This window comes from Homalodisca vitripennis, chromosome 2 (assembly GCF_021130785.1).
Source record: "Homalodisca vitripennis isolate AUS2020 chromosome 2, UT_GWSS_2.1, whole genome shotgun sequence".
Lineage (NCBI taxonomy): Eukaryota > Metazoa > Arthropoda > Insecta > Hemiptera > Cicadellidae > Homalodisca > Homalodisca vitripennis.
In genome coordinates, this window is record NC_060208.1 from 216,615,319 (window position 1) to 216,631,087 (window position 15,769).

The 15,769-nt window shown below is 33.1% G+C and overlaps 2 protein-coding genes across 3 annotated transcripts in view; one reads left to right on the top strand and one right to left on the bottom strand.

The window, feature by feature from the left end:
- Nucleotides 1-1,643, bottom strand: part of LOC124355410 (E3 ubiquitin-protein ligase CCNB1IP1-like) — a 22,183-nt gene extending 20,540 nt beyond the window's left edge. The window contains exon 1 of the mRNA XM_046806547.1: nucleotides 1,566-1,643. The gene's annotated coding sequence lies outside the window, so the exon portion shown is untranslated. The remainder of the gene's footprint in view (nucleotides 1-1,565) is intronic.
- On the top strand, nucleotides 457-12,570 carry LOC124355409 (regucalcin-like). 2 transcript variants are annotated; one of them, XM_046806542.1, is made up of 6 exons: nucleotides 457-622; nucleotides 3,216-3,375; nucleotides 4,799-5,023; nucleotides 7,039-7,263; nucleotides 10,773-10,885; nucleotides 12,260-12,570. In XM_046806542.1, exons 2-6 carry the CDS (start codon nucleotides 3,219-3,221, stop codon nucleotides 12,488-12,490), a joined length of 951 nt encoding a protein of 316 aa, XP_046662498.1. In that variant the 5' UTR covers nucleotides 457-622; nucleotides 3,216-3,218; the 3' UTR covers nucleotides 12,491-12,570. The 2 variants fall into 2 exon arrangements, with proteins under 2 accessions (XP_046662498.1, XP_046662499.1); XM_046806543.1 differs by having other exon boundaries at nucleotides 458-622; nucleotides 3,219-3,375.
- The last annotated feature ends 3,199 nt before the right edge of the window (nucleotides 12,571-15,769 follow it).

Sequence of the window (15,769 nt, forward strand, 5' to 3'; positions counted from 1 at the left end):
CTGGGATAAACCCTGCATCTTAACAACGACAAGACAAGCAACAAACAAACACCGTATATAGGCTACCTAGACAAAACTAAACACCTAAATTATTGAATATAAAATTTGAATCCTAAGTTGATTTTGTTACTATAGGCCTAGTTATATTTCTATAATTTGTTATCATAAATTTTTAATGGGTGTCTTAGGTTGGAATAGATACTAAGGGGAGCCAGCTATGGTTTTCTCTGAAGCCCAAAAAACGTTGATATTGCTTTAATTTTATTAATAATTGGAAATTATATCTGTTGAAAATTTGTTTTTAATAAAGTTGTTTGGAGTAGTACTTAGACATCCCTTGTTATTTTAAACCTTTTATTGAACTGTTTTTATCATGTATTTCATATTTCACATAATATTGTGAAACTCTGGTTTAACTTAAAGCTATCAATCAACTCTCTTCACAGCAGATGGTCAATGTCAATAACTCCTTATCTGTGTGACTGTAACTCTGAACCCAATTGTGATAATGATGTATAGCTCTTACAGGAAGTATAAATAGATTCATAGTGCACACACTGCAGGCAATTGATAGTGTTAACATTTGTTGTTAGAACCAATCTCTGAATATAAACACAAGGAGGTAAGTGTTTGTAATATGTAGTGCATTTATGGAATAACTCAATACTATAATAACTGAGTTAGGTTAGGTATTTCCTACAAAATTAAGTAAAAAGTTTCTAGTTTTTGATGTTTTAAGTGCAGTAAATTGTTTGAGGGACAAAGAAATAATTTTCATAATGATACTGATTTCTTTCAAATGTTATAATATGCACATGAAAGAATAAGAACAATCATATTCATGTAAAAATGTAGTCTTTTGGTGTATGTGAATCTTAACCCTCAAACTGGCAGTTATTTTTCATCAGATGGCAGGCCATATTTGGGTGTTTTCTACCTGTAATTTAAACATTTTGTAAAAAATATATTTTTAATATAAACCTATATATGTAATACATTATTTTTCATGAAAATGTGGAGATAATTAATTATGGTATAAAACATTATGCATAAACCATCACAATAATTACCACACTAATTTTTTCAAGTTATGGGACTGCTCCTAGTAAAGTGTGACCTAATAATATTATAAATATTAGAATCTGAGATAGCCAATTTATTCTTCATTTTATCTTGTTCCAGAAAATATATAACGGTATCCAGGTTCTCCTCTTCAATATATTTTTTTATTTTGTAAAAACCACGAGTAGTACATGAAAGGCTAGATTTGTTACTATGGGTATGATTATTACAACCAAATTTCAAATAATATTATTCTTATACTAAATGTTTTCCAAATATAAAAACTTTTAGAGAATTATACACACTACAAAACAATAAATAAATTAATAATCAATATCTAAATTTTTTATTTTTGAAAAGTAGTGGAGCACCTAAATTTGTTGCTATAGTTATGATTATTTTCAAAAATTAACAAAAAAATATAATTTGTACACTAAATATCTCCAAAAATTCTCCATAGTACAGCCTAAAACAAAGCTATAAACTAGCATAATAAAACATACCTTTGATATATCATTAATTTACAAAATGGCCCGATAAAGGTTATCTTTCTGGCAAGTTTAATGACCCCACTGTTACAAAAACAACACAATAATTTCACCATTGAAATCAACAATTCTTTCTATATGAAATGTTATATAAATAGTGGTGGTTGTGTTGATTTATGTACTATATGAACTGACAAAACACATACGTGTCAGATTGACTTTTTAATGTCGATTGCCAGTTATAACTCTATCGAGTTAAAAACGCATGTTTTTTTAATTAAAGTTAATATACAACAGTGAATATAACAGAAGTTCCATATATTGGATTCTAATAAAAAACAATTATTTTACAATATAGTTGACACTCTATGGATTTAGCGTAAAGTTTAGGAGGGGGTCAGTACAGGGATCTAGGTAGTATGAATAACCTTGGAAGGATGAGGATTCTGGGGACCCTTCCACAGAAAATTTGAAAGATACTGTATACAAATTATACAACACATTTCTGAGTCACACATTTTGGAGTATAAAATATACTTTTTCACAAAATAAAAACGAAAAAATACATATTTGGGGTGGGTTAGTGGCTTTTGTGAAGCCCTAAATTTGCCACTGTTTTAAGAAATTGGGAAGATATAAATGTTAATGAATATTTTTATCATTAATTTAGTTTTTCTGCTTTAAAACTATGTTTAAGCTTCAAAATAACCTAACGATTTGATTTAAATATTTACGTTATTATATTCTGAACACAGAAAATTATTCTACAGTGTCAGTTTGTTTAAGATATAAATAAAAAACTGTATTAAGTATCAAACGTTGTCTTTTCTCATTCATAGTAAATAACAAATGTGTATCCAGGGGGAAATTGGAATTCTCAGTCAATGAAGAAATAAATTAAAATCACATGAGTACACATTTGTCAATTACTTTAATATTTACTCATAAATAAAGAATATAGTTCTATAACTCATATAAAAGAAATATACTGATTTAGAAGTGACAGATTATTTCTTGATCGCTTACTTCCATGAAACAACAAGATCGGAACAAAAAGCCCTAGTCCCTGAGACATTTGGGAGTAGTTCAACAGGGAATAAAAGGGAGAGGGGGAAGAATAGTCCTAATAAAGAAGTATACATTGAATTGTTCAGTAAGAATAATGTTTGTAGTAAATACACGTTAATTATCATATAATCTAAAACTACTGTTGACTTCTGTCTGTTTAAATCCATTGTCTGAATAATTAGAATATCTTTCATTTCATTAGCTCTCTAGGGGGAGAGGGGAGTTGCCAGAGAGGGCTCTATTTATACAAGTTTATATAAAAGAGTAAGAAAAATGAATATGGTACTGTTGAGATGAGGTTACTGCTACATAGCAGATAGGATAACATTATAAACAGTGTGAGTTTTGTTTAATTAAGTTAAGCCTTTTAGCTGTGCATAAGAAAATCCAATATAATTAATTATACATAAAATTATAACGGAATGGATCAAACTACTATTCATTTATATTGAGATTGGTGATTGGTTTAGTCCCCTTGAAAATTAAATCTCGGATGTGCCCTGAGTTTATATTGGTTTTATAATTTTAAAAAGCCTTATGTTAGTTGTGAGGTCCAGATTTTGCTTTAGTAATGAGATTTATCGTTTATATTTTGAGCAGATGGAGCCCAAAGTAGAACCAGTGGGCCCCCCAGCATTGTTCGGAGAGGGTCCGTTTTGGGACGATGAGACCCAGACTTTGTACTACATTGATGCCTTCAGACCCACAATCTACAGTTATCACCCGGGTACAAGGAGCCATCACAGTGTCAATGTTGGTAAGTGGTATGTTATTTAACCGTATGCTTACTTAAACCATTTATGCCTGGTTTTTTTCTGATAGATTTATTTACCAAAAATAAGATCGATGTTAGTTTGTAAATATAAAATCAGCATTTCTGGTTCACGTTAATTATATTTTCAACGCCGATGTTCTTATCTTGTTGCCACAATCAAGAAAATCTGTCAAAAGTGTATGTTTATACCCACTGTACCATACGTGTACTTTATTATAAAGTGGTATAACATTCAAGCTTTAAGTTCAACCAGAAATTTATTTTAGACAAATATACATTAAAACGTAGCGCCTTCAAATAGTGTTTGGCTATTTAATATACGTAACTGTCTTGTAATTGCAATTTATAATGTGCAGGTACAGATAACTTTTGCGGCCCCGCCTGTTGGTGAGTTACATCAATGGGCATAGCATATAAACCTTCTACGTGGAAAAATACTTATACATACAAATTTTCATAATAATCGGTCAAATAGTTTCCGAGTCTATAAAGGACATACAGACAAGCATTCATGTTTGTATATATAGATTTGATGAAAAAATGTGAGGCCTCTTTTTATGCGTCGATGAGTGGGAAATATTTCAATTAATCAATTGGGACTGATGAGAATGGTATTACCAAATGGACTGTTGACTCTGAAAAAGGATTCTTTGCTCTTTAGGAATTTTGTTACTCGTGTTGGCTCTGCCACTATATAGTTGTTCAACCTTTAAGTAAAAATTTCTATATATGTGATGAGGTTTTGGGGTTTTGTAAAATAGTTTCTTGTTATGTACTTTAGATTAATGAGTTACAAATTTTGATGCTCAATTACCAGTTCCTTGATTTAATTATTCAATAAATGTAGTTCTTTATTTGCTAAATGTAAAGATCATATATAAAACATACTATGAATACAAACGTTGGAGAACCAGTTTACTCTTCAATGAACTATAAAAGAATTTTGTTGCCCAGATTATTATTATTTCCTCTAAATAACACAAAATGATTGTTGTTATTCAATATTGCAAAATTTACTAATTATTGTATGCTGAGTATTTGCTAAAATAGAGGTTACATTAATTAAACACATGGTTGTGGTATCATAAAACAGTGTGTATACAGAACAGTTGATTACATTTAACAGGTACTTTCAATTAATAATATTTGTTTGCTGTAGTGCAACTTTAGAGACCAGTGGGGTGTAGCACCAAGAGATTTTCAAGAAAGAATACCAATTGCATTAAAAAAAAAAAAAAAATACTTAAAATAATATAATGCAAAATTAAGAGCTTATTAAAATTAGAAAACGTTTACCATTGTAATGCATATAAAATATTTAAGTGAACAGTCCAAATATCTGTTTGAGTCTTATCACATGGTGTTTAATAAATATTGTAAAATGTAATAATTAATATCTGTTCAGTTTCAGATAAACCAGGAAAACCAGAAGTGCACACCACATTTGTGATCAAAATCAAGGGAGAGAAAAACAAGTTTGTGATTTCCGATGATAAACGTTTAGCAGTGATAAATTGGGATGGTGTCTCATCAGATCCTGTGATGACAGAGCACTTGGTGGATGTGGAGCAGGAACCTACGGCTGCCTTTTGTGATGGGAAGTGTGACCCTTCCAACCGACTGTGGGCAGGTATGTCCAGTTACACTTGTTCGCTTGGTGAATGTGGAGCAGGAACCTACAGCTAGCTTTTGTGATGGGAAGTGTGACCCTTCCAACCGACTGTGGGCAGGTACGTCCGGTTACTGTTGTTCACTTGGTGAATGTGGAGCAGGAACCTACAGCTAGCTTTTGTGATGGGAAGTGTGACCCTTCCAACCGACTGTGGGCAGGTACGTCCAGAATTACAGTTGTTCACTTGGTGAATGTGGAGCAGGAACCTCCAGCTAGCTTCTATGATGGAAGTGTACCTCTTTCTACCTACTGTGGGCAGGTACATTGGTATTAGAGTTGTTCCCTTTGGTGAATATGGAGCAGGAACCTGCAGCTAGCTTCTATGAGGGAAGTGTACCTCTTTCTACCCTACTGTGGGCAGGTACATTGGAATTAGAGTTGTTCCCTTGGTGAATATGGAGCAGGAACCTGCAGCTAGCTTCTATGAGAAAAGTGTACCTCTCTTCTAACCGACTGTGGGCAGGTATAGAGTTGTTCCTTTGGTGATGTGAAGCAGGAACCTGCAGCTAGCTTTGATGGTTCAAGTATAACTCTTCCAATGGGCTTAGTTTTTACAATGAGGGGGAGTCAGGATCCCATTACCCTCTTCGTTGAACCTCGATTAACCCTACTGTGGGCAGGTACATTGGTATTAGAGTTGTTCCTTTGGTGAGTATGGAGCAGGAACCTGCAGCTAGCTTCTATGAGGGAAGTGTAATTCTTCCACCCTACTGTGGGCGCGTACATTGGAATTAGAGTTGTTCCCTTGGTGAATATGAAGCAGGAACCTGCAGCTAGCTTCTATGAGGGAAGTGTAATTCTTCCACCCTACTGTGAGTGCGTACATTGGAATTAGAGTTGTTCCCCTTGGTGAATAATGGAGGAGGAGAACCTGCAGCTAGCTTCTTTGATGGGAAGTATGACCCTTCCAACCGACTGTGGCTAGGGTCATGTAATGTCAGAATTACAGTTATTCATGAGGTGGATGTGAATTAGGAACATTAGGCTAGTTTTGTGATGGTTCAAGTATAACTCTTCTAACGGGCTTTAGTTTTTACATTGAGGGGGAGTCAGGATCCCGTTACCCTCTCTTCGTTGAACCTCGATTAACTGTAATTCAGATTACCTTGATTTACCTATTCTCATGATAACAATCTAGGAGCCAACAGCCAATTTACACTGTGTAACCACAGAACCTGGTTTTATGATGCTAATAGTGAAATGTTTCCTAAATAAGATATTGATTGTTATTCTCACTAGTTTTGGTGGATGGTTTAAATGGGAGGTTGTGAAAAGGCTTAAAAATACTAAACAATAATTTTCTTCACGGATGGTATATATTTTATAACTTTATGCACTTAAACCAACCGTCAGACGCATAAATAATAATCATATGACAGTTAGACAACAAAAAGAAAGAAACTGATTGTCACCACTTCATTGGTCTGTAAGGTTAGCCGATGCTGGTTTACCATTTATTTACGTGTCTGACAGTTGATTTTAAAAGTGTCTAGCTAAAAAAAATTTGATGTCTGAAAAAATTGTGATTTCATATTTTTAACCCCTTTGATACACTCCCATTTGAAATTCAACCATAACTAATGTGCCTGATGATCTATTTCTTTCTATTAGGTGAAAATTTCTCTATTGTTAAAAAAAAAACTTGTGTGTATACAATACAAATTGGCTCTTAACTCCTGGACTATAATAAAAGGCTTCACTGTAACCATTTCCCACAAGAAAACATATAATTATTTCAAGGATATCAGATTTAATGGATATTTTTCAAGTGGAACTAATTTTAAATGAGTGCTATGGAAGAATTTCATCATCACACAACCGGTAATTCCTTTCCTTGCACATTGTAAGAAATAGAAACAACTTCCAAAATTACTTCTGGTATTTGTTTCAATGGAAACAATGTTCAAATACTAATCTTCCTTGCACATCTTTTTTTGTAAAACTTGCAATAAATGTTTGCCCTCTGTTGACAGGAACAAAAGGGCGTGTGCCATTTGATATACCAATCACTGAAATGGAGAAAGGGAAGGGTTCGTTGTACTCGTTGCAGAGAGACAAGACTGTGAAGACGCACTTGTCGAAAATCACTCTGTCAAATGGTTTAATCTGGAGCCCTGACAAGAAGAAGTTTTATTACATTGACAGTTTAAAGTTTGGTATAGATAGTTATGACTATGATGACACAACTGGATCTATCTGTAAGTCTGCAGTTTGTATTTTTCTTAATTTATTAAGCTGGTCCAAACGGTTAAGTCAATACTTAAAGTTTTGGTATTTAATATAAAACGTGATAACAGTTCAAGATAGTTTGAACAGTAAAAGTTTGAAATTAAATTATATTCTATTATCTCGTGGTTCCCAATGCTACTATTATTGTATTTGTTAGTTAATGACGTTTGTAGAGCAGTGGACATACAGAGAACTCATTACGTTGACGCATGCCATGCAATATTGTAATTGTTTCACGCAATAAAGGATATTATTATTATTATTATTATTGTCATTGGATGAACATTCTAGGACAATGATGTAACATCTGACATTACAATGATAATACAGAGTCTTTTTCACTGATAACTATAAATTGTAAGATAAAACCTGTATGTAAAGTAAAACAAGGTAAATTAACTGATAGATAAAGGCAAAATCTAAATTTATATGTGCAATATTTTCCACTGTAAATCGGTCCTGTTTTGGATGATGGAAGTTTTGAAAGGATAATAGGGATTTCGGATATAAGCAATCGTTATATGTTACAATATGTATAACACTATGTTTCAAGGATTGAAATCTACCTTCTTTGTCAGGTGTAAAAAATAATTAATTTTTTCATCTGAATAAGAGGGTTGATTTCAATTCTTGAAATGCTGTGTTATACCTTTAGTAACATATGATAGTAAATTATCTTCAATAATACTGTCTATATTTTATTGTGCGGTAAATTACATAAATGTTTATAGATATAAACAGAATACTATAGTATATATAGTACAGTGCTATAATGGTACCGGTATTTGGAAATACATGATTGTAGATTAACAGATTGTTCTTGGTACTTCTTTGACTAGTCTTTCTCTTTCAAAATTAGAATCTATAAGCTTTATTTGTGAACATAGAGTACAGAATTTTCTTCATACATAATAATAAAAAGTAAAAGTTTTGATTTTTGTAAGAAAAAGAATGTTTTGGTGTTTCTCCAAGTGAAAATAAAGTTCTCACTGCTTTTTTATGCACTACCAACACTCAATTCACATCTTTGGCAGAGGAGTTTCCCCATACTATCAACCCTTACCGAATTTGTAAATCAAATAGTGAATAGTTTGCTACTATAGCTGTACCCAGGTCAGACTTATTAACCTAACACGGCTATTTCCTTGCAGACTGACAAGTCCCTTACTGCTGTATGTTTGCAGAGAGCCCTTTAAAATTCCCTCGAGTAACACATATCACTCCCCATTATTCCTCATTTTACAGTTTAAACCATTAGACTGTAGCTTTTTTTAAATAACATGACTTGGTGTCCTTAGGTTTGGTTAAAGCTTTATATAAAAATTATTTAATTTACTATATTGTATAATAAATTTTTATTTTTATAAAAACTTAATCCTAAAAGAAGTCTGTCTTAATAAGTTCTCAAATGTTATTGAACTAATTCTGAAGACTCAATTACTTAAAAAGTATTTGTATAGTCTCAAGTGTCAAAAAATTTGATTAAATTACAATCTGTATTTACAACTTATATAATCAGTCTATTCTTGTATTGTATATTCAAATGTTATTGTATTGTCAGATTAAAAACTAATATTAGTTCAGCAGTATGTTGAGACAAACTCTTAAAGGAGTAATACATAGTTCAGTTCTTAAAATTTATGTAGTTTTATCTTAAAATATTTTTTTGGAAGAAAATTCTCCCGAAATAAGGATATTCTAGTAATATTTATTGAAGTATAACCAACGGTAAGAGTTGTCTTTGATTTATCTTTTCACTCTTGGTCACACAGAATTAACGTAAATCAATTGAATAAATCAAGATGGCAGCCCTCTGTCTAAAAACCTAATTTAAGCGGTGATTATCTACTAGAGCTTACAGGTATTTTAAAATTAACCATGCAACACTTTTGTGATTACTGAATTGCTCTGAGATATTATTTTATATTTTCAATCTGTTCCTACTTACTCTCCTTTCTCTACTGATTCTGTGCCAGATTTGTAACCACTTCTTCCTAGTAGTCGAGTTTAGCTTCCTACACTGGCTGGAATGGTACTCGAAGAAAGTGCAAAATTGCAACATTCTGCTGCAAAAACTTCATATGAGTACGCTGTAACACAGTGACAGCTGAAATCTTCTGTCTATCTGTGTCTGAAGAGACGAAACATCTTCGAAATGGCTTCACTAGGCAGAGTATCTACTCCTTTGCTCAAATTTGATTTCCCCAAACAAGCCAGGTGCATAGGACAAGAGTGGTGTTCCTATGCCTTAGCAGCCATACTGAGTGACGGGCGGCATATTTTCGAAACAGTAACAATCCGTTTTAGCTCTGAGGAGCTACTCAACTCAGAGTACGGAGAAAACCTTCTTCCAGTAAAAAAGAGGACTAGTTGGGCACAACCAGGCAAAGAAAATTTCTTTCCTCAGGTAGGTAGCATGAGCTACAGGTGCTGATGGAGCTGCGTCGGTAGTGCTGACAAGCTGAACCACAGTGATGTACTCATATGTGAGTCCAAAATTCAAAATTGCCGTATTTCATGGTCAGTAGAGAAATCCCCACAGCAGAAATTTGTTCATCATGCTTGGGTTCACACCCTCAGAGCGGATGGGCACTACTTCCTCTCCCTAAGTAAGGTTGAGAAATTCCCAAATGGGACGCAAGATCGTTGAATTCTTTATAGCGTTTCAAGATTTCAGTCTCTTGTAAGTCGCACGAAGAGGAGCAAGGCGCTAGGATCATGGATGGAGTATCCGAGTGTATCCATTAAGAGATAGACTAACTGTTGTAAATATATCAGATCGTCTTAGCCAGGAAAGTTTAGATTGTACTCATTTGAAGATCGTGTAGCAGAATGTTGCATTTTGCACTTTCTTCAAGTGCCGTCCCAGCCAGTGTAGGTGACTAAACTCAACTACTAAGCTTTCCTGGCTAAGAACTTCTTTCTCTTGTATATGCGCAGATCATTCTGAGAAACTTTTGCCAGTTTTTCTTAAGTAAAGAAAATCGACTTTAACTTAACACACACAGAAAAACTTCTCTAGACACTGAGGCATCTAGCTATTTTCTCATATAATCATGTTGCACACGACTCTCCTTCACATTCAAGTTTTATTCTAAATGAATTTAATTTGGCTTACTTATATTACTTAAAAACTGTTTCAATAACTAATACAAATATATAAAAAAACTAAAACATGTTTGGATGTGTCTCGATTATATCTTTAATATGAGACATCTCCTATAACACGTGTGAGTGCTTGAGGTTATCAATCAATCCAATGACTTAATTTGTATCATATTCATAATGTACAAAAGGGCGAATTTAGGGCCATAAGGCCCTGTCTTACAATTAACCCTAAAATCATTCTCCTTGTGAGGGTAAAAAGTTAAGAAGGCTACCAGCGCAGCCTACTCTTTAGTATTAAAGTTATTCCAGATGTTTTGTTGCGTCTTACCATAAGTGAGATTTTAGTAAATATTGTTTTTGTCTTATTTAGCCAATGGGAAAACTATCTTTTGCTTCAAGAAAAATAATGTTGAAGGACTGCCTGATGGAATGACAATAGACCAAGAAGGGAAAATCTGGGTGGCTTGTGTGAAAGGTGGACAGGTGGGTGCTAATTTTATTTGTGATTAGGATTTAAACATTACAAGATCATTATTAGAGTTCACATTACGCAATGTAATAGCTTAATCTAATTAAGTTATGATAAGATTCAATCAATGATATTGAATTCTCATAAGAAAAGTAAGTGGTTGAGAGCACTGTTGTACAAGGGCTATTCAGAAAGTAAGGAACGTTCAGGAATAAAAAAAAAACCAAGTACAAGAAAAACATTTTATTATATACATGTGAAAGAGGGACTAAAATACTACTTTTATACATAATCACCATACAAATGCAGAAATCTTTTCATAGCGGTGGACAAGCTTTGTAATTCCTGTGTCATAGAATTTTTCCACCTGTATAATCTTAGAAACTTAGTGACGCGTACCAGGAGCTCCTCAGCATTGTCTAAACGCTGTGTTGCTAGCCAGGTTTTCATTTTTGGAAAAGTGAAAATGACTTGAAGTAAATTCAGGACTGTAGGGGGATGAGGAAATCTTCCTAGTTGAACGAGTTCAAGAGTTCTTGTGTATGGTTTGCCGTGTGAAGTCGGGCATTGTCATGCAAAAGTAAAATTTTGGATGACAATTTTCCTCTGCGCTTTTTTGGTCAGTTCTCCTAAGGTTTTTTAATGTTTGGCAGAGTTTATTGTTGCACCACACTCAAGAAAATCAATAAGAACACCTTGCCTGTCCCAGAACACTGTTGCCATGATCTTCCTTGCCGACAAAGTTTGCAGATGTTTTCTTGGTTTTGTTTGTGCCCCCATTCTATGTACTATAATTATATCTCAAAAGTCACATGTTTCACCCAGGTTTTATCTCCTGTTACGATTAGATCCTGTGGTACATCACCATGTCTATGGTATGCCTCCAAAAACATCAAAGCTGCTCCAATTTGATTTTCTTTTTAGTGTGTTCTTTATAGTTTATATTGAGTACGTGTTTTAGAGTTAGTGTGCATGGAGTAGATACACAACATGGCTGTTGTGGTTCCTGAATTATGCGTGTCACAATGCTCTGGTATGATTTGTTTACTAACCTAGATGGTAGTCATGCATTAGTTTAGTCATTCATCTAAAGAAGAGATCAGATTGCAGATCTCAAAACGTAGTGTTACTGATTGTATTGTATTGCAGAAGAATAGCAAATGTTCGGAAAAATACTATTTTCTTCTTAATACTGATATTAAGTTTATAAGGTTTAGAATTAAACGAACAATACATGGTCTAAACTGTAGTACAACAAAGTTACTTTGTTATGTATAATTTCCAATGTAACAATTTGAACTGAAGAAGGATTTTTACATATTCAGTGACTAATTACATTCATAAAGAATTAATAAAACAACAATTCAGTATGTTGCAACTTATTCCAGGTTTTAAGAGTTGATCCGAATACTGGAGAGATTCTGAGAACAGTGAAAATACCAGCACCACACACAACATCTGTAGTTTTCGGTGGCCCAAACTATGAAGACCTCTACGTCACTACTGGCAAGATCAAGTTTACCAAGGAGATGGAGGAGGAATATCCCATGGCGGGGTGCACGTTCAGGGTCACAGGTCTGGGTGTCAGAGGAGTTCCAAGTCTTCCAGTTCAGCTGTGAACAGTTGGCAGCATTGACTGTATATATCACTGTTACATTTTTAAATAAATGTTTTCATTGTTTAATTAGTTAGAACTGCACTTATCTGTGTTCTTATTCAGTTGTGCCTTTAATAAATCTTGTATGGTTTGGTACTTATTGGGCTTAACAGTTTCATAGATAACTATCTGAAATCACCTTTATAATATTCCTAACAAAGCTAATTTTAATTAGTACCAAGAGTTGTAATGTATGCAGGACTGTTAGGGGGGGCATGGCCAGAGTAAGCGGTTCCAGTCTCCACAGTTGTAGGATGCTGCCATTTTGTAATTTTGATAAAAAATTAATATTTCTAGAACTACTTAAATTGAGCAATCCAAATTTGACACATAGGTTTGAATAAATAAGAGGAAGAAGCTATGGTATTTTCTTTAATATTAACAAAATGGCGCCTGTTGAAAATATTTAAAGTTAAATAACAAAAAATCCCGTACAGTTATAAAAAATTTACTAGGCACCAACTATTTGAACAATTTCATTACAATTCCAACAGTAACTTATTTCTACGAAATCCGTCAATGCATAAGCGAGCACGACCACTTTAAAGGTACGCTTGCTCAAGCAGGGAGCAACAGACATTTTGTCTTTTCACAGGCATCAGATGTTTTACATAGGTTAAGCAAATTTTACAAGATACCAACTATTATTTCAATTTTTATAACAATTCCAAACAATACTTTTTCTAACAAAATCCGTCGTTAGTGAGCACAACTACTTAAAAGATGCGCTTACGGAGTGTTGAGGCTATACTTGCCCTGGGTGCTACGAAGCATAGGTACGGCTCAAAATGCAGTACCAATTAGTTGTCTAACTGGGCTGAAAGATCATTCAAATACGAGAACAATAACACTTAGGTATTTCCTTTGAAATTACAATTCACGAATCCTTAATCATTACGAATGATAAGCTCTGGTAACTCTGGAATTGTGTATCTTCCAGATAGGTCCTATATTGAGGGATGTATCTTGTGCAATGTGGGATATACTGCACAGATGGCTGGAAATAAGACCTGAAATTTATTTTTTCCTGGGACTTTTAATGAGTTTCTGCGATAAACTTCCTGTGGTCCTAATCAGAAGTTTACTTCGTTAGAAATATCACTAAGCTTGTTATAGATATAACGATCTATATATTTGTTCCAGAGTTTCCTCGAGCATTTATTAAGTCTTAGCAATTAATTGTTGCCAAACAATTGTATTGAAAATAACCTATTATGGGCTAATACACCACCACTTAGCGTATAGAATAACTTTATGGAGGAAAGCTGACGAGTAATGATTTTAAAAATTATCTGTTTAAACAATTGAAAGTTGTAATAATAATAAAGAAATTACATCTACGTTATATTGATGTACTTTCAAAGAGTTATAGATAACATTATCTCTTGGACCAAAATTATGGAATGCACTACCAAATAGATTAAGATCACTGTAATTTGATATTTTTAAAAAATAAATTGGCTTTTTTTTCCTTTTGGAACACCCCATTTTATGAAGTAGATGAGTTTTTTGGGATTAGTCATGAATTAAACAGTTATTGCTGATCTTAGGAAATTCTTTTATCTGTGTTGTAATTAGTTTTTAATTTAATTATTCATCGATTTGTTAAATTGATTTTTTTATGTATTTAATGTATTGTTTCTCTTAAAAATCTGGACGAACTGGAGGATTGCTTTGCTCACAACACTGATGTGTTTTCAATGTGACAATGTATTGACAAATTGCCATGTAATCTTTACCAGTAATACATGAGTATCATAAATCTGGAGGTTCACTCTATTTAGTATGTTTGTTTGAAATAAAATTATATATTTTTGTTTTCAAAGTGAATATTAAGTATCAAAGAATATTTATAACAATAATAAAAAGTATAATGAAATTCTTTGAATCCAACAACATGGATTAGATTTATTTGAACTTTTTCCACCAGATTGGGGTAATATTATTTTACCTGAAAATATAAAATAATCCAAATTGTATTAAAACAAAGCTAAGAGCATTATACTGTGTTGAATATTCATGAATCACAGTAGTAATCAAGATCGTACTCATACCACGTTTTTTGGACAATTTTACCAGGGCCTGGACCAAAGCTGAGTACAGTCGTGGTAGTAATAATATAACCTATTAGATACTCTGAATAGCAATTTAATTTGAAATCAGACACTAGAAAAGAGTTGGTTACTTCAAAATTTTAATTGACTGAAAATAATTTGGAAATGTCCCACTCGTTTGTTTGGCTCTATTCAATCCCTCACTATGATCACCACTTGTGAACATTGACATATTTATTAAAATGTGTTTCCTCATTACCAGCTGAACAGGTGTAAACCAAATTACATGTTTATGACAAATTTTGAAAAATTTAGTGATACATAGTTTGTCATAGAAAAATAAAATCGGTCTTTAGTATATAGAGACACAATTGATCCTATAAGGTCTTCTGTGTGGCTTCCAGAGTGACAGGATATTCAGGATGGGTAAGGGTGAACACATCTCAGTCATGCTAAAGCTTAGGGGAGCTAGCTCTGTTGCAGCCTCTACAACACTTGATCCTGTAATGTATTCTGTGTGATTGCCTTCTGTAATGCCTTTCACAGTGATTCACCATTATTAAATTATGGACTGTGTTAAATTATATTAAATTATAATTTAATACCTTATAATTAATGTACTGTAAATGGGAAGAGTTAGTTCAAATAGAAAACATTAAATCTATTATTTATTATTTAGGTTACTAGTTTACCAAATTTAAGAACTTAAAAAGGAAAAGATCACTGCAGTTATTTAATAGATTATTACAGTAGGTACATCATCTGGAGACATTGGCACATACAAACAATTATTTCAGAGGTGGCTGATATACCAGGAGGTTTCAAGAGTGAAAAAATAGAAGAGAGAGGAGTTTTCTTCCAGAAAATTGTATAGGACTTTCAAGGCCATATGAATGTGATTTAAGCTGGTTTTAGGTAAATAAATGCATGTAAATTCTGGTTCACTCCTATGCTGTCCGTATCTGAATAAATAAAAGTTCCACATGTTTTAGGTGAGAAAATTTTGAAAACAGAATTTAGCACATTAGAACCATTACACTCAACCATCTAAAATATTTAACTTTGAATCGGGTTTAGGTTTCTAGAAAAATAGATTTCAATTGAAAACTGCAATTTTGTAATTTTGATAAAATAATTAATATCTATAGAACTATCTAAACTAAGGAATCCAAATTTGACACTTAGGT

Bases quoted from the DNA above. Each gene is read 5' to 3' on its own strand.
- LOC124355409 (XM_046806542.1), top strand. From the start codon at position 3,219: ATGGAGCCCAAAGTAGAACCAGTGGGCCCCCCAGCATTGTTCGGAGAG. The intron at 7,264-10,772 runs GTAAGTCTGCAG...TGTCTTATTTAG, and splicing joins TGACACAACTGGATCTATCT to CCAATGGGAAAACTATCTTT. The intron at 10,886-12,259 runs GTGGGTGCTAAT...AACTTATTCCAG, and splicing joins CTTGTGTGAAAGGTGGACAG to GTTTTAAGAGTTGATCCGAA.